The 17,943-nt window shown below is 30.6% G+C and overlaps 3 protein-coding genes and 1 non-coding gene across 5 annotated transcripts; 3 read left to right on the plus strand and 1 right to left on the minus strand.

Moving 5' to 3' along the window:
- The first annotated feature begins 918 nt into the window (after nucleotides 1-918).
- On the plus strand, nucleotides 919-1,004 carry TRNAY-GUA. The gene is given in 2 exon segments: nucleotides 919-955; nucleotides 969-1,004. It is a non-coding gene; the product is annotated as a tRNA-Tyr (tRNA).
- Nucleotides 1,005-6,795: 5,791 nt separating this feature from the next.
- LOC18034183 lies at nucleotides 6,796-7,809 on the plus strand. Its single transcript, XM_006423267.2, has one exon. The coding sequence runs from the start codon at nucleotides 7,077-7,079 to the stop codon at nucleotides 7,764-7,766; it is 690 nt and encodes a 229-aa protein (XP_006423330.1). The 5' UTR covers nucleotides 6,796-7,076; the 3' UTR covers nucleotides 7,767-7,809.
- A 709-nt stretch (nucleotides 7,810-8,518) lies between these two features.
- LOC18033673 (probable aldo-keto reductase 2) lies at nucleotides 8,519-11,377 on the minus strand. Of its 2 annotated transcripts, none has more exons than XM_024179114.1 (5): nucleotides 11,070-11,377; nucleotides 10,773-10,973; nucleotides 9,818-9,990; nucleotides 9,609-9,681; nucleotides 8,519-9,114 (listed from the first exon to the last, which is right to left on the minus strand). In XM_024179114.1, the coding sequence occupies exons 1-5, from the start codon at nucleotides 11,280-11,282 to the stop codon at nucleotides 8,776-8,778; spliced, it is 999 nt and encodes a 332-aa protein (XP_024034882.1). In that variant the 5' UTR covers nucleotides 11,283-11,377; the 3' UTR covers nucleotides 8,519-8,775. The 2 variants fall into 2 exon arrangements, with proteins under 2 accessions (XP_024034882.1, XP_006423334.1); XM_006423271.2 differs by having other exon boundaries at nucleotides 9,609-9,711.
- Nucleotides 11,378-15,944: 4,567 nt separating this feature from the next.
- LOC112096283 (salicylate carboxymethyltransferase-like) lies at nucleotides 15,945-17,715 on the plus strand. The gene is made up of 5 exons (XM_024179706.1): nucleotides 15,945-16,019; nucleotides 16,120-16,375; nucleotides 16,461-16,524; nucleotides 17,101-17,227; nucleotides 17,353-17,715. The coding sequence occupies exons 1-5, from the start codon at nucleotides 15,945-15,947 to the stop codon at nucleotides 17,713-17,715; spliced, it is 885 nt and encodes a 294-aa protein (XP_024035474.1).
- The last annotated feature ends 228 nt before the right edge of the window (nucleotides 17,716-17,943 follow it).

Raw genomic sequence — 17,943 nt, forward strand, 5'->3', positions numbered from 1 at the left:
GTAAATCATCGAGTTCTTCAGTTCTTTTCTTTATTTAGAGAGGATTTTTAAGAGTTATAGTGATTTGAGAGTTTGGGTGTATTGGGGTTTTGGGAAGTGAGCTAAAATACTACAATACTTGTAACTCCTTTTCACTAGTAAAATATTTCCTTCTGTCTTCGCCCGTGGATGTAGGCTAAAAGCCGAACCACGTAATTTCTGGTGTCCTCTATTGTGCTTGTTCTTTATTTTATTTCCAATTTCATTTTAGCTGCGGTCCTGCTTCACCCACCAATTTCCTAACACCACACACATAACAGTAAAATGAAAATTACAACACTTCAATTCCAAACACATATTGAGTCAAAATTAGGAGAAAAATCACATCAAATTGGGTTAAGTAAGATATAAAAATTTACTTATATAAAGCAGGAACTAATAAGTTGATAAAAATGGGCAATATTTTTAATTGAAATTAATCATTAGGCAATATTAATTGTAACATTTGACTGATGACTGACGAATTAATTCGTACATGTTTTTACAGAAATGGCAATGGTGGAAGCAAAACTGTGCCAGAAGCGAAGCAAGACATGGTCAGGATTCTGTGGCAGCTCACCAAACTGTGACAAGCAGTGCAAGGAATGGGAGGATGCAAAGCATGGTGCCTGCCACTTCGATTTCCGTGGTTTTGATTGCTTCTGCTACTTCGATTGCTAGGCATATCACTAGCAGCTGTGCCTGTACGCAAGCTGCCTTTTCATTTGCTGCTTTGTGTGTGCTTTGTCCTTTGAAAGAATATTAAACTATATAAGTAGTTTCGAAATAATGAAATAATCAAATGTTAATTTTGCTAGCCAAACATGATTCTCACTGGTTTATTACACTGTTTTCTTAGACTCTAATAGATGTTAATTAATTAAAGCCTTTTGTCATCAGCCGACCTTAGCTCAGTTGGCAGAGCGGAGGACTGTAGTAGTGAAGCTGTCATCCTTAGGTCGCTGGTTCGAATCCGGCAGGTCGGATGTTTTACACTTTACTCTTTTTTTTCTACACAAAAATAAAAAAAGACAAATTGGGTTAAGTTCAACTAAAAAAATCATTGAAAATAAACTCTCATGTTGCGTTTACTTCATGAGAATAGGAATGAGAATGTGTTGGAATGTCATTGATGTGTTTACTTGGCAAAATAAATGGGAATGTGAATGAGAATCAATTAACCAAAATACCCATAATATTAATAATTAATAAAAATAATTAATTTATCATTATTAACAATATTATCATTATTGTTGTTGTTGTTGTTGTTATTATTATTAAAAATAATATTAACAATAATTAATAATAACTAAAATAATAAATTTAATAATAATAATAATAATATTATTATTATTATTATTATTATCCTTATTAACATTTATTATTATTATTATTATTAAATTTTATTAACTTTATTATTTTAGTTACTGTTAATTATTGTTATTATTATTTTTATTAATATTATCATTAATAACATTTATTATTATTATTATTATTATTATTAGTATTATATTTTATTAACTTTATTATTTTAGTTATTATTATTACTATTAATATTATTTTTATTAATATTATCATTATTAACATTTATTTTTATTATTATTATTATTTTAATTAATATCATTTTTATAATAATATTTATACATGTATGTAGATAATGAAAATTACATTATTATTATTAAATTTTATTAACTTTATTATTTTAGTTATTATTAATTATTGTTATTATTATTATTATTATTATTATTAATAACAACAACAACAACAACAACATTAATAATGATAATATTGTTATAATTATAAATTAATTATTTTTATCCTTATTTTTATTGTTAATAATGATAATATTAATAAAAATAATAATAACAATAATTAACAGTAACTAAAATAATAAAGTTAATAAAATTTAATAATAATAATTATTATTATTATTATTATTAATGACATTTAAAATAATAAAATTATTTGTGATTTGAATAAGGTAATTTAAGAAATATGAAAAAATTAGAAGGATAGAAAAGTAAATTTATGTTTCATTCTCATTCCCATATTTTCATTCCCAACCCTCCCATGGGAATAAAATTCCCATTCTTTATTCCCAAATTATGTAGGATCCACACAATTTATTCACATTCCCAAAGTCATTTTTGTCAAGTAAACATAACTTTGATTCCTATTCCTCCATTCCCATTCATCATTCCAAGAAGTAAACACACCATCAGTAATCTTCCACCTTAAGAATAAGGAGAGAAGTTGATAAGAGTTTGCCACCAAGATACATTCTATGAGGTCGAGATACGTATTATGAGATTAAGACCCAAGCAAATAAGGTTTGAGGTTTGTGCAATGAGATCGAGGCCCAAGAGTATGAGGTCAAGATACGTGTTATAAGATTAAGGCTCAAGAGTTTGAAGCCGAAATACATATTAGCATTAGGGGCGAGCATGATCATGTAATTAAGCAAAAAGATGAGGGATAATAAGAAAATCAAATATACTATATTACTTGATATTAGAAAATTTAAGATGAGCATAATTACGTTGATACTCTAAATATAATTAAACAATTTTAAACTATAATAAATGTTAGATTAAAAAAATAAGTCAACATGATAAGATTAATCAAATAGTTAATTGTGTCATAAATAGGTTAGCATGTTGAAAACTCTTTATTCAAATTTGACATGATTGATAAATGAGTGATATAATTCAACTGATCAGTTAATAATTGTATCATTTTAGTTCAACCATAACTCACCGCCACGTATCGATTTCAAAAATTGTCACTCCTAGACTCCTACCAAAAGAATAAGCAAATTGCAAGCAAAATTAAGTTGACAATTCAATAACGAAAGAAAAATAACAATAAAGCTAAAGTCTTGTTCCTTGATTTAGAGAATCAATCAAGAGACACAAAGGAAAGCAACAGACATATTTAGTGGAATCCGATTCAAAAATTTCCGAATCCAACGTGTTGGAATTTTTGGGCACGTAAGCTAGACGTGTTCACATTACTTATGTCACAAATATAATTGAAAGATGCTAAGAATTTTAGAACCTTAATTAGTTATTAATTTTTAAAAAATAGAAAATCAAGGGGCGGACGGCTTGCTCCCGTTTTATCGAATCATCCTCCACTCTCAATGAGAGGGGTTTAAAATAAAATAATTAAAAGAAAATAAAATTAAAGAGTTCGATGTTACATCAAACTTACAAAGAAATATTAAAACCATCCGGCATTTTAATTAGCTTAACTAATTGATCAAGTAGCTTTTGAGTTTCATGCACTGCATGCCTTAGCCTTATCTCTTATCTAAGGTCTTTACAAGCAAGAAAGTGAGCATTAAAGCCTTAATCAGAAAGCTTATTATACTTTGAAAGAATTAACTATTCCACATCAAAGATTCTAAAATCATTTGTCTAGTTCCACATGGAATTAGCATATGATTGTTTTTCTTCAAAATAAGCTTTTAATTTTTAAACCTTTGTTTCCCACTAGGATTCTCTTTCAGTTGATTCCTTATGTTTCGCTTTGCGAATTGGATAATCTAATCAATTGAGTCAATGGAGCCCAGAGATCTAGCCCAATTTGGAGTATTAGCCACCCCCAATTAGCCCAATCATTTATTCGATTTTGTCTGCCAAGAGGGCTTTTATTTTGAGTTTCCCTTTAATAACTAGTCGTTTTCCTTTATCAACTCTTTTAGTTCACTATACCCTTTTGATACTTCAAAGGTCACTTAATTTATGTTGTGAATCTGCTTTATAGATTATTTGATAGTGTAGTTTTCACTTGAGCTACATGTGTCATAAAATAAAGATTTATATAATATGGAAAAGCTAAAAAAATAACTTCTCCTTAAATTTTACAGGTCCCCCACCCCCAAATGTAGGTCTTTAAGTTTTATTTACACAAATCACTCACATGTTACATGTTTTGCGATAGGTATTGATTCAAGTTGATATAATACTACGATCTTTAGTTGACAATTTAGAGATTAAGGTTTCGTTTGATGGTATTGTGATTTAAAAGTTATAACTGATATAAAATAAAAGTTGATGATTGTGGCACACATAAATTTTAAAATTAACGATTCTAACAACACAATAAGGATTATATACATTTGTTTATCAAACAATTAATTAGGTAAAATACTGTAACTTTCAAACTAAAGTTACAATTTATAAATATTTACCAAACACTTTATTATAGTCATGACATTAAACTATAACCGCTATACATCAATCACAAATGGAGCTTAATTTTAGGAAACCAAGAAGCAATACAAAAATTTTAATTTATTTTTTGATATTTTACACATTTAAAAGCACATGTATTTTAAAATTTAAAAACTAATAGTTGAATTTAAAACTATGAAATTTGTTTAACATTAACATTTAACAATAGCTTTTCACAAATTCTTAGTTATGATATTTTTTAATATAATAAAATGATCCAAGTGAATTTTAATATATACATAATTGAAAATTTATTAAATATGTAACATTTTTCTTCTTATTTCAATCACCTTAACAATTTCTATCCAAATAATCATTTGTGTATGGTGCTTGAGAGTGTATATCACATAGACCCCATTTGAGATTGCTTTTAAGATATTTAAAAGTGATTTTAAAACGATAAAAGCTAATTTTTTTTAGAGGTCACTTTTGGTAAAATCACTACATACTACTGCAGATTTTGAAAAGTATGGGAAGAAAAACTTTTTAAAATTTGATTTTAAAAATTATTTTTATATTTAATATAATTCCATATATATATATATATATATTCTCATAGATATTATAAAAATCCAAGATTATTTTTATTGATTAAGACTGAAGGGTAACTGATCAAATTCGTAGACATTCTTATGATAAAATCATTAAATTTAAAGAGATTATTATTATTGCCAATTATATTGAGATAACAAAATAACAAAATAAAATTAATAATTTAAAAATGTTTATTTTAGTTATCAATTATTGTATGTACATAATAAAAAAATATTGTATAAATGTGTAAATAAATTAGATTCAATGTTACATCCAATTTAACTATTTACATTCTTACAATGGCTTAAGCAATAGAATTTATAACACTTATAAAAATAAATTTTACCAAATGTTTAACTAATTCTCTTTACAGTTAATTATTTTTATAACACAATTAACAATAATTATTTTTAAAGTTACTGTATTATCAAATTGACCCGTAATATTATTTAGTTATTGTACCTTTTTATCACTATTCATAACACTTATAAAATTGCAGTACATATGTAATTATTAACTAGTTAAAGAATTTCTATCATGTACTTTAGGAAAATTAGATAAAAGATTAGTATTAGCATATGGGAATGGGACCGCCACTACTTTGCTTCCATCTTTTCAACACAATCCAAAGAAACCGTTTACTGTCACAATCAAATCAAATAACAAGATGAATCAAATTACAAATAAACTGTTAATCAAAATCAGAGAGTGAGGATTGATCAAGATTTGGCAAAACAAAATAACCCGTTGCCACGTAGCATCAATTCTTCTAAACCCTAAAAGTAGAAGGGATAAAAAAAGGCCAATACGCTTCACTCCTGCATTATTGGTGGGTGTGATAATAACCGAAATGCCAGTTAAAGGTGAAAGTCTGCTATAATTATCAAAGAAAAAGAAAAAGAAGAAAAAAAAAAGAAAAAAAAAAAGGCAGTTTAGTGCTATGTGTCAGTTTCTTAATTTGTAAGAAACCAATCAATGGTTTTGCGACAAGTCCATCAGGATTGTCATGTTAGCACATAGATTATAGAAACTCCACTTGCTAACTTATCGATGAATGAATTTTACTTGATTGTTAATTTACATGAAATATAATTTAGTGAGATTCGCAATCAATCATATTAATTGAGGGGATTCAGGGTTTCTTGATGAATTGTGTAATAAATTTTGATGAATTGTGTAATTTTTAACTTTTGCTCAAGATTAGGTGGAGTACTACTAAATACTAATGTCTTTTAATTATTATATCTTTCTGATCATTGAATTATTACTTTCCTTTTAATCTTTTAGGAAAGATAGTGGTTAATTCATCTTAAGTAGGATTGGAATTTTAGACCTCTAGTATCATTATAAGAAATTTTATCAATTGAACCAATTAATGTCTATTCTTAAAATAGAGTTATCAGTCCTTTTTCGAAATATAATCCTGGGTTTTTGTTTCATTTTTTAAAAATAAATAATTGAATTTTGAATACCATGGGTGGGAAAAGTTTGGTCATAAGAATATATAATGTCAGAAGTGGGGTAAAATAAATCTAATAAGTTATGTACAATTATCTCTCTTAACTTTTGTACAATAATCTCTCAGGAAAGTTGACGATGCAATCACTTATTATTATTATTATTATTATTTATTTATTTATTTATTTTTGGTTGCAAAATAAGCTAACAAGAATGTTCTGACTGGCCAGTTGCTCTCTAATTATTCTTGCTGTTCATTGTCAAATCTAAAAGAGGAAATGAAAATAAATGAGTAATTTACAATTGTACAAAAGTCTTTTGGAAGTGGTGAGAATATCACAAGAAAAAGAAAATCATTGGTCCAGTGGACTGTGGACTGGAAATCCCTCAACTTGCATATTTTCCAGTAAAGTAAATAATAGGGAATATGGTGTGTCTTTGCTAGATGAAGAAAAAAAAAATTGATATAATAAAAAAGAAAAAGGCTTATATTCTTCTATCTATATATAGCAAGCCAACCAACAAGTTTCAAGACCAAACAAACATTTCAAGCTTCCAAATCTTAGAGAGAAAAGCAAAAGCAGAGAACAGTCTAGCTCACTCTGTTTCCTCTGTTTTATCTTCTCTGTTTTCCACTCTGTTTCTATGAATCAGAACACCAAAAACACGTCACTCTTTGCTATGTTGATAGTAGCAACTTTCTGTCCTCTCTTTGGAGAAGCCCTGATCCAAAACCAACTCTCCTGAGTCTTGCTAGTGAGAACAAAAACACATCAAACGCTATACTTCACTTCAAAATCAGCTTTGATTCTTGATCCTTGTGTCCAAATGGATTCATTTGAAATCACCAACATTAAAGTTGCGAAGGCTAATGCAATCCACAAGCATCGCCGGATTCGAAAGATGGCAAGCTTGTTCAGGATAGTTGAGATTTGTGTTATCCTGATTTTGGTCTCACGTTTTACCCTTCAGCTCCCATTGGCTGTAAAGATTTCGGCAGAGTACTTCAAGGATTTCGCACTATTCCTTGTTAGCCCTCGCTTTGTCTTCATCCTCGGCAACGTGATTGTTGCCATTCTTTTTGCAAACTCAGGGCAGTTTTCCTTGGAGGATTCTGCCAAAAAGGATCCAGCAAACGATTTCTACACACAGTTTGTGCACAAGAGTGAAAAGACTCAAAATATTCATCGGTATGAGGTTGAGAACAGAGAAAAAAAGAGCATCTGTGCAGAGAAATTACTTTGTGATGAAGCATACACTTCTTTGCAAGCCAAGGGTTATAGGAGATGCCAATCGGAGAACTTTAAGCGTGTAAATTGCGAAAAGTCATGCCGGGAACTGAGGAGAGGGGGAACTGAGAAGTTCAAGAAAAGTACTAATCCTGGGGAAAGATTGGTGAAAAGCTCGTTCCCTGAAGATAGAATGAGCAATGAAGAATTTCGCCGCACAATTGAAGCTTTCATTGCAAGGCAACAGAAGTTTCGAAGGGAAGAAGAGTTAGAGTTCTCTTTGATCTAAAGGGTACTTAGATAATAGCATAATTAGAACGTTCCCTTTTCTTTTCATTTCTGTTCATATGTTTGTATGAGTCTCTTTTGTAAATTGCTATATCATATATGCAATGGAACATTTCTAGTTACCTTAGTTTTCTCTTTTGCTTAACTGTTTCTACAACTTCAATTTTTCTTAAAAAACGATTCATTGATGTCAAAAGTTAATGGATAGTCTAGTCAGTGAAGGCACTTCTCGAAGATTTGGATAAGCGGATGAGAGAACTACAGGGATTGCCATATTCTGAATGATGTAACAATTTTGACAAAATGAGCAGGAATGTATTCCAATTCCATATCTTGTTACATCATAATATCCTTTAGTGCCAAATTCTAATTCTGAGTTGGGTGCGTCAAATTCCAAACTAAAAGATCAAAGAACAATACCAACTATTAAATCTGAAAAGCATATACATCTGTTTGCCCATGCCCGAATTTCAAAATCTATACAAATCAGATTAAGGGAGTACCTGTGGCAGCACAAGTTCTATTCTACAAAAGTACAGGATGAGTTGGAGTTTATGCTTTTTCATTGGCGGTAAAATTTTTAGCGAGAATATGCAATGCTACAAGTGCTAAACGTACACAAATCAGAAAGAAAGGATCATTCATGAACTACCAATATTTCATTCTGATAAAGAAATGGGATATCATGGGAAAAATATCTTCATGAAATAGGTTGTAGATTCCAATCAACAGAGTAGGTTTGACAAGAAGTAATAAAGTTTTCTATGCTCCAATCTTATTACTAAAATGTAAGTGCTATATTTTTAATTGTAATAGTAACAAAAAGAAGCCAAACGGTTCTATTTATTCATACAAGGAGTGTCATCTCAACACTTCTGATGAAAATATTGTGAGAAAGTTTATGTAACAAACAATCTTATCCATAACAAATTTACTGCCTTATTCTGGTATTCAGAAAGTGCATACTGGGACCAGAGAGGCAGAATAGCCATGGCTAAAAGCAATCCATTTTAAGAAGGGTTCCATGAAGACAATGGTGGGGTATCAGCAGTCTTGTAAGTACCCAAGGAACTCGGATATCTGTCACCCTTCACATTATCTGCTGAAGCAATAGCTTCAAGTTCGGCCATTTCTTCTGGAGTTATTTTCACTGACAGAGCCTTAATATTTTCATTGAGGTTGGCAATCTTGGTGGTTCCAGGAATGGGACATACGTCATCTCCTTGGTGATGAACCCAGGCTAATGCAAGCTGTGATGGGGTGCACCCTTTGTTCGCAGCTATTTCATTAACACGTTCAAATAGCTTTTGGTTATGCTCCAAATTTCCAGGCTGGAATCTTGGTAGGTGCTGCAGAAGTTAGAACACTCACACTTCAGCAAACAAAACTAAAATCAAATCATTAAGAAAGAACAAGATATTGGATATAGAATGCATTTACAAGCAGAAGTAAATGCAACTCTCGTTTTGATATTACAGCACTTTGGGTGGTTCCTAGGTGTTCCACAGCCCCAATTTTCTTTTGAATAATAATATCATGAAATGCTAAATATACAGAATCGTCAAACATATGGACAAAGAGAACCAAAAAAAAAAAAGGTGAAAGCGAGGTGAAAGACACTAAGTTAGAGGAACAATGTAATAAAAGGATGCCACAAGATAGCATGACGCAAGGTAATAGTCTACAGAAAGCACACCTTCATATTGTAGGTTAATGATGAGATAGGAGAATAGTTGCTTGCCATGCTTGCAAACATCCAATTATGACGCTAAAAAACATTTTTAGGCCAAATGCAGATGCATTGCATTCCAAATATTAGTACTTGCACGGTAGATTTACAAACCTTTCTATAATCTCCCTCTGATAAGCTTTCAGCCAACTTAGACCCTGATGAAAAGAATCCTCGTCCTAGAGGACTGTACGCAACAATCCCAATGCCGAGTTCCCTGAGGAACCATTGGCATTGCATTAGCGGATGTTACAATACTTTACTCATGATTTCTTATTTCCTTTTAACTCTAAATAATTGAGTTCCTCTCATTAATGCCTCACCTGCAAGTAGGAATTATGTCTTCCTCTACATCTCGTGTCCATAGGGACCATTCCAACTGCACAGCTGTTATTGGATGAACAGCATGAGCTCGTCTAATTGTTGAAGCAGAAGCCTCAGACAGTCCAATATACTTTATTTTGCCCTCTTCAACTAGTTTCTTGAGTTCTCCAATCTTTCAAAAGAGCGAAAAAAAGAATTACTTCATGTTCAATATAAAGCCAGTTTCAAAGTCCAACTAAGAAACTTGATGGGAGAAGGAAACATTGTGAGAAATCAAACTTCATAACCCTATCAGATCGTTAAGTTTCAAAGAAAGATGCGGCTTAAAAAAAAAGGATAAATGCTCATTACCTGACAAATACAACAATATGTGTAGGTCATTAACATTGATCCAACGTTGTTTTTTGAGTTTTCACACAGATTTCAGCATGGTAATTCAAAACATGGATGCAGAAAGTCTCTCAGTCAAGTATACAACAAGACAAATTGCACTTTCGTGTTAAGAATAATTAAATATGATAATATCTCGTCTTCCTTCGATGAGTCACGGTCCACATATAACAGACCATGTCTTCACAGTGTCTGTAGTGTTAGTTAACATGAAAAATAAAAACCTTCCCTCTCCTTACCCCCACACATCTAACATGCATTCTTCCTGCCAACCCCTTTTCTTCAACAAAAATACATTCCAAAAGGGTCTGCGATATGCATTACACATGGATATGTTCACACGCATTCAACAATTGAGACAATGTTTTGACGAAACAAAAATCACTAACTATACAATACAATAACAAACTAAACAAGTAAAACTTTATACTCACAGTTGATAGATGAAAAAATCTATATTAGTGAACAGTAATAACATTTGTTTCGCAACCAAAGCTACAACCCCACAATACAAAATGCGGCATTTAAGCTTAACAAAAGAGAGCAATAAGGAGAGGAAATTACAGTGACTTCAATGGGAGTTTGAGTGTCAATGCGATGTTGGTAATAAAGATCAATACAATCAACATCAAGACGCTTCAAGCTGGCCTCACATGCAGCTCTCACATAAGCAGGATCCCCATGATATCCGTACTTACCATCCACAATACCTATTCCAAATTTAGTTGCCAATTCAGCTCTTTCCCTGAACCCTCCTTTCAAAGCCTATCCAGAATTAATAATTAAATAATACCCGCACGCTAAAGATGCAGGAGAATTAAGAAAAGCAAAATAAATTTATGAAAAATTAAGATGACCGACCTTGCCCAGAAGAATTTCATTTGTGTGCGGGCCGTAAATATCAGAAGTGTCAAGAAAAGTGATGCCACTGTTGATGGCATGGCGGATTAAAGCGATCATATCGGGCTCAGGCTTCGGGGGACCGTATAAAGCGGACATGCCCGTGCACCCCAAGCCTTGTGCTGATACTTCAAGGCCTTGTGAACCCAGCTTCATTCTCCTCACCGTCGCCATTTCCAGAAATCACCACACTTGTTAGCTTAGCTGACCAGGAGAGTGTAAGAACAAAGATAATGGCAGGATTATAATACTTTAATATAGCGTTTGCTTTTTTTTATTGGACTGACAATATTGAAGAATGAAAATTTTATAATTGGGAGTATGGAGTGGGAGTAGAAGTGGGAGTGAGAGTAAATTGTTTATTTATACTGAAATAAAAGTATAGAATGAAGATTAAAATTCAATTTATATGTTTACGCTGTCTTGGATTGGGAGTAAATAGTTTCAAATTATAATTTTATCTTTATTTAAAAAATTATAGTTTTTTAATTATAAAGTTAATAAAAAATATATTTAATGAATAAATTTTTATTTTATTATATTTGTAAATTTATAATAATTATTAATATTCTTAATTATGAACATCACAATTTTTTATTAATTTTAATTTTAATTATATAAATTAAAAATTATTGATAAGGACAATATAAATGAAATATTTTTACCATTAACATAGTATGAAATTACTATTTTCTTAGAATAAACTATTTATTAGTATTAATTATTAATATTAAATAAATATAATACTAATATTTTAAAATAAATATAATAATATTATATTTTCAAATAAAGATGGTTTATAGTAATATTATTAATTCTCTATTAATATAATAATATTATTTTAAGTAATTTAGACTTAGAATCAAACCAAATTATTATTTAACAATAACAATAATAACAACAAAATTAACTGAAATAATAATATTAATAATGATAATAATAAAAATAATAAAAATTATTAATAAGTTTTAATAATAATAATAATAACAACAATAATTAATCATAATTAAAATGATAAAGTTAATATATTTTAATAAAAATAATTTTAATCATAACAAGATAAATATTAATATTAATGAATTAATTACAGTATAATAACAATTAAAATAATAAAAGAAATAAATTTTAATAATAATAATGACAGTAATAATCATAAATAATAATAATTAAAATAAATAAAAATAATAAAATTTAATAGAAATAATCTTATATAATAATAATGATATTAATAATAATAATAATAAATTAAAATTCTTTTCAAATGTCATTTTATTCCAAAAATGGGCTTATATGTAAAATTTTGTTACTTTTAGTGGCTATTGAATTTTGCAGAAAATATAAGGTAGTGTAGTGTAATCAAACACAAAATGACAAAGGTTGTTGTATGTTGCAACCGTTGCAATATAGGCGGACCCTCTTTTTAGAAATAAATAAATTGTATTAAAAGGCTAAAAAAATTGACCAACAATATATCCAAGTTTTCCTATTTGAGTTTGAAAAATTATAAATTAAACTCTTATCCGATTATTTTGAAACAAATTTAAAAAATATTCTTGAACATGTATAGTTTAACATACAAAAATTTTAGACTGAAAATCAATTTGTACTAATTATGTGATTGGCATATTGAAAAAACTATTTTGATATGTGTGGATATAAATTTATGTGATTTGCCTACAAGTTTATGTGATTTGTTGTTATGCATTAAACGTGATAGTGTATATGAGCATGTATGTGTGTAGATCCAAAAAATTAATTCCCTAAGGGTGCGTTTGACACATTGTATTATATTATATTGTATTGTATTATTTTAATGTTAGTGTATTATATTATGTTGTATTGCATTAACACTTTATTATAATAATGTTGTACAATATTTGGTGCTACACTGTACTGTGTTGATTTTTTTGTGGTTAATTTAAATGAAATATTATATTATGTTAATATATTTAAATTGTATTAATATTATATATTATTATTAATTTTAAATTAATATTATTCAAACTTATTCATATTTAAATATTTATTATTAGTTATAATAAATTATAAATTTATTAATAAATTATAATGTAAAAATAAAAAATATTATATAATATTAAAAATTTATATTTATTTTTATTATTATTATAATAAAGCAAAAGAAAAAAAAATTATTAGTATTATTTTAATGTAAATAATATTTTAATGCCCCATTATACAATGTAACAAACATTTTCTAAGGGTAAAGAAAGAGGAAGAATTTTAGTGGAGTAGAAGAGGATTGCGTCGATCAAGGGTAAGAACTGAGAGGCCACAGATGGTTAAAAGGGCTCTATTTTTTCAATTGAAAAAGAGTAGTATGAGTTGTCTGTGTGAGATTCGAGAGATATTTGAAAAATCATTTTGTAAATATTTTAATTTAGTTGAAAAAATATTAACCCACTGCAAAAGACTATTTATAAAATTAACTCGTTATGAAATTTTCTTTACGACATTGCTCCCACTAAAAAATAATTATACTAAAATTTTACATGAAATTTAAGGAGTTTTGTTTTCCCCAATGGTGTCAAACTGTCAATTGCCCGCACTAGCCAACGCGCACATCAACCCTGCATATTATCCGCCGTGCGGGCGCAACCGCGCAAGTAAGATCACATTGAGCTAAAATACAATGCTAGGATCAGGGGGTAGGCGACGTGTTGGCTGGGACGGGCTATAGCTTGTCCAATATTTGGAGAAAATTTTCAGCTTTATTTACGGAGATATCATTATAATTATTTTACAGAACTGCCATTGTTATGTTTACAAGTTTGTCCTTTCATGTAAATTTGAAAACAGGCCATACAAACTATTGAATTTAATAATTCAAGTTAATCACTAAAGGTGATTTTGTTTCCGACCTTAAATTTTTGTTCTTTTTAATTTAATATCTGCCACTGCCCAATTTTAAACTAAATAATTTAATTCGTAAAATCCAAAATCCAATAATTATATGATTATAAAAGTAAAAATTGTAACCATAGTCAAACAGTAAATAGATTTAAAATAAATTAGCCACACATTTCAGAAAATAAAACACACACTTTAGTTAGTAATTATTTTACATAATTACAACATAAAGAAATTAAAATAAAAAACGGTAACCAATTCCTAGTCTATTTAAATTCTTGGGAGACTTCACATAGTAATATATAGTCCTAATTAAAAAATAAAAGAAATTAATTCACCCTAAAAACAAAGTTCCTAATTTGGTCCTTGCATAGGATAACACACTCGATTTCACTTAACGACAGTGCCTAAGGTTAACCCTGATTATAGGTCAACTAAAGAATTAAATAATGGGATGATATAAAAATCAGAACACATAGAAGTTACATGATTTAGCACTTAACTTACATCCAAGGGTATAGAAAGAGTAATTTTCACTATTGAATACAAATTACAACGAATTTTTTTTTTTTTTTTTTCAAGTTTAGCTATTTGCTCTTGTCCCTTTGTGCATCAAGGATTTTCTATCCATAATATAATTTAGGTATCATTAATCTTTGATGACTCATTATTCTGATAATCTTTATCACTAAGAGTTTTATATGATATCGATATTTATCTCCTTCTTAAATTGAGCTTTTTATAATATCAACGCTTATCTCAAGCATTTATCTTCTTTTTAAACTCGTCTTGTGCTTCAGGAGCTTCTAAATTCTTCTACTGGGTTTAGATAATGTCTCAAATTACTCGTCTCTAGTTATTGGACTCAAAACCTGGGTTTTTTCTAATTAAATTTATCTCCCATGGTGGTGCTCATATGCTTCCTTGGTCTTATACGCACATGCTCTCATGCTTTTATATAGGTGTACTTAATTAACTTATTAAGCATCCTACTGAGCTAGCATGCTTTCATGATCTCATGCTCACGTGCTCTCATAGTCTCACGCACATGCTCTAGTACTCTTATGTAGTTGTGCTTAGGTAACTTGTTAAGCTTCATACTGACCTAGCATGCTCTCATGGACTCATGCTCACAAGTTCTCATGGTTTCATGCTCATGTACTCTCAAGTTCACGTGCTTTCATAGTCTCATATAGCTATACTTGATAGACTTATTAAGCTTCAACTGATCTAGAATGCTCTCATGGTCTCATTCTCTCATTATTTGACTTGCTACATTTTTCCTTGCAACACCTACCAACCAAGAAAACAGAATAAATTAACAATACAAAATTCATATCACTACGAATTCCTTTTACACGAAAGAAAAAAGGAAAAAAAAAACAATGTTACATTTATAATAGAGGGAAGAACACAAAATAGAGCAAAGCAAGCTTTGAAAATGTGACCAGAATAAAATATGTGTCATTTCCCAGCCATGTTTTTGCTGGGGAGGCAGGGGACATTGCCACCAAATTTAAGCAAAGTAACAAAGACTCCCAAATTCCGATACAATAATGCATTCCTCGGAACGCAATTTAATCTCAAATGTAAAATTATTCACCTAACAAGCTCGATTTTCCAACAGATGGAGTCAAATACCAGTTGATTTATAATGTATTATGTAACATAATACTAAACGCGGCAAGTAGCAATTTTTAATGCCAAAGTTGAACATTGAAATTTCTCGTTTCAGAAAGTTTAAGGGGTTGCTTTACGTACAGTGAAAGGTCAGCTGATCTCTCCATGTAGTCCAAACATGGCGTACGTTATTTGCTTTTGCCTCAAATCTATCACAACGTAAAATATATTCTCAAATGCGCATGATCAGATGAGTTTTTCTAGGAGACTGAAAAAAACTGAACATAAATAAAAGGGTGGATCGACAATGCAGGTAGCATCTCAACAAGGCCAGAAATAATTTTAGCAATGGAAGTACAGCAAGTTCTTTGCATGAATGGTGGCCGAGGAGATACCAGCTACGCCAACAACTCAAAGATTCAAGTCTCTTTCCTATTTTCACTCTCACTCTTACACCCATATTCTCACACAAAATGATCTACGTTGATGATTATATATCCTTTTATTTTTGTTTTTGGAACAGAAAAGAGCAATGCTCACGGCAAAGCCAATACTACAAGATAGCATAAAAAAGTTGTATTGCAATCGCCTTCCTGAGTGCTTGAAAATAGCAGATTTGGGCTGTTCTTCAGGACCTAATACTCTTTCTCTATTGTGGGAAATCATAGACACGATTGATGGAACGTGCAAAAGGCTGAATCGCGAGGCACCAATGTATCAGGTTTTCTTGAATGATCTTCCTGGAAATGACTTCAACACCATTTTCAAGTCATTGCCAGGTTTTTATGAGAAACTGAAAGAAGTAAAAGGAAGCAATTTTGGACCCTGTTTTATTGCAGGAATCCCTGGCTCTTTCTATGGCAGGTTATTTCCCAACAAGTCTCTTCACTTTGTTCATTCTTCCTACAGTCTTCATTGGCTTTCTCAGGTTAGCAAGAAAAATATGAATATTTCCTCGTATGGAGGTTAATATCTAATGCTTATATAGTGCATATACACTAGTGTGAGATTGATTTGCACTTATTGCATAATTCTCTCTATTATTTGGTGTTCAACGTTACTGCATTATCACTTTCTAGCCCATGAAATTTGACCCCTTACAATATGGTAACCAATATCGTAAGCATATATAATTCTGTATAAAATGACCGCACCTCTTAAAAATTGAAATCACTATTAAAAGTTGATCTTCTTTGCTTTCAGTTCCATAAAGGCAGGAGCGTTGCTTAATTAAGCCAGTCTTCTATGTATATATGTTGAGCTATTCCACATATTTTAGCAGTAGTATGTTATTCATTACTCAGACTGGCACTAAAACTTTTGCATATGTACAATCATGGTTAGTTTTTCGCATGAATTATGAGGTACCAGAAGGGCTTGTGAGCGAATCAGGAGTTCCATTAAACAAAGGACATATTTGCATGGCTAAAACAAGCCCTGTTGGCGTACATGAAGCTTACTTGGATCTCTTCTAGAGGGACTTTACATTGTTTCTGACATCAAGGTCAGAAGAGATACTTTCTGGTGGCCATGTGCTCCTCAGCATAATTGGAAATGACAGAAAGCCGGGTGACCCTAGATGTACCGGCTGGGAGTTGTTAGGTGTCACTCTGAATGACATGGTCCTAGAGGTAAATGACTCTCTCCCTCTCTTTGATGTTCACCATTGATGCTTGTAATGTAATGCACAACTGGGAACGGCAAGCAGCAGTAAGCTGAACATAAAGTCTAGCTAATTTCCCTTTCTGTTCTTCAGGGGTTGGTAGAAGAGGCAAAAGTGGACTGGTTTAATCTCCCTTATTATGCACCTAGTCCAGAAGAAGTGAGACATGTTATTCAAACAGAAGGGTCTTTTAATATCCGTCGATTTGATATACATACAGTTGATTGGGATGCTAATAAAGATGATGGCAGCAAAAGCCTAACTTCTGGTAGACATACAAGAGGCAAGAATATTGCCAAAAGTATAAGAGCGGTTTCCGAATCTATGCTAGCAAGTCATTTTGGAGAGGAAATCATGGATGATTTGTTTGAGAGGCTGGCGAAGAAGATTTCTGAGTACTTGGAGTTCGCACCAGGCCACTCTACTACAATGGTCATTTCCATGACCAAGTCCTGAGTTTTCGTCACATGTTCTGGCTTTTGTAGTGTGATTTCGTTCATTAAAATAACGGAGAAAATCAGTTTAGCAGTCCCGTTTTATAGAATCTGACAAAAACATGCAATTTGGGAAAATTTTTTCTTTAGTTTCATAATTAATTTCTGGAACAGAAACATTTAACCTGTAAACTAATGGTAATTTATCCACTTTTCAGTTCATATTTCTGCGATGACATTCCAAAATAGC

This window comes from Citrus clementina, unplaced genomic scaffold (assembly GCF_000493195.1).
Source record: "Citrus clementina cultivar Clemenules unplaced genomic scaffold, Citrus_clementina_v1.0 scaffold_8, whole genome shotgun sequence".
In the NCBI taxonomy this organism is placed as follows: domain Eukaryota; kingdom Viridiplantae; phylum Streptophyta; class Magnoliopsida; order Sapindales; family Rutaceae; genus Citrus; species Citrus x clementina.

What these genes read in the sequence shown, in the direction of transcription:
- LOC18034183 (XM_006423267.2), top strand. Translation starts at nt 7,077, where the DNA reads ATGGATTCATTTGAAATCACCAACATTAAAGTTGCGAAGGCTAATGCA.
- LOC112096283 (XM_024179706.1), top strand. Translation starts at nt 15,945, where the DNA reads ATGGAAGTACAGCAAGTTCTTTGCATGAATGGTGGCCGAGGAGATACC. An exon ending in CCAACAACTCAAAGATTCAA is followed by an intron (nt 16,020 to 16,119) that starts GTCTCTTTCCTA and finishes TTTTTGGAACAG; the next exon opens with AAAAGAGCAATGCTCACGGC. An exon ending in GTCTTCATTGGCTTTCTCAG is followed by an intron (nt 16,525 to 17,100) that starts GTTAGCAAGAAA and finishes TCTGACATCAAG; the next exon opens with GTCAGAAGAGATACTTTCTG.
- LOC18033673 (XM_006423271.2), bottom strand. Translation starts at nt 11,282, where the DNA reads ATGGCGACGGTGAGGAGAATGAAGCTGGGTTCACAAGGCCTTGAAGTA. An exon ending in GACATAATTCCTACTTGCAG is followed by an intron (nt 9,712 to 9,817) that starts GTGAGGCATTAA and finishes ATGGTTCCTCAG; the next exon opens with GGAACTCGGCATTGGGATTG. An exon ending in CAGAGGGAGATTATAGAAAG is followed by an intron (nt 9,115 to 9,608) that starts GTTTGTAAATCT and finishes TAACTTCTGCAG; the next exon opens with CACCTACCAAGATTCCAGCC.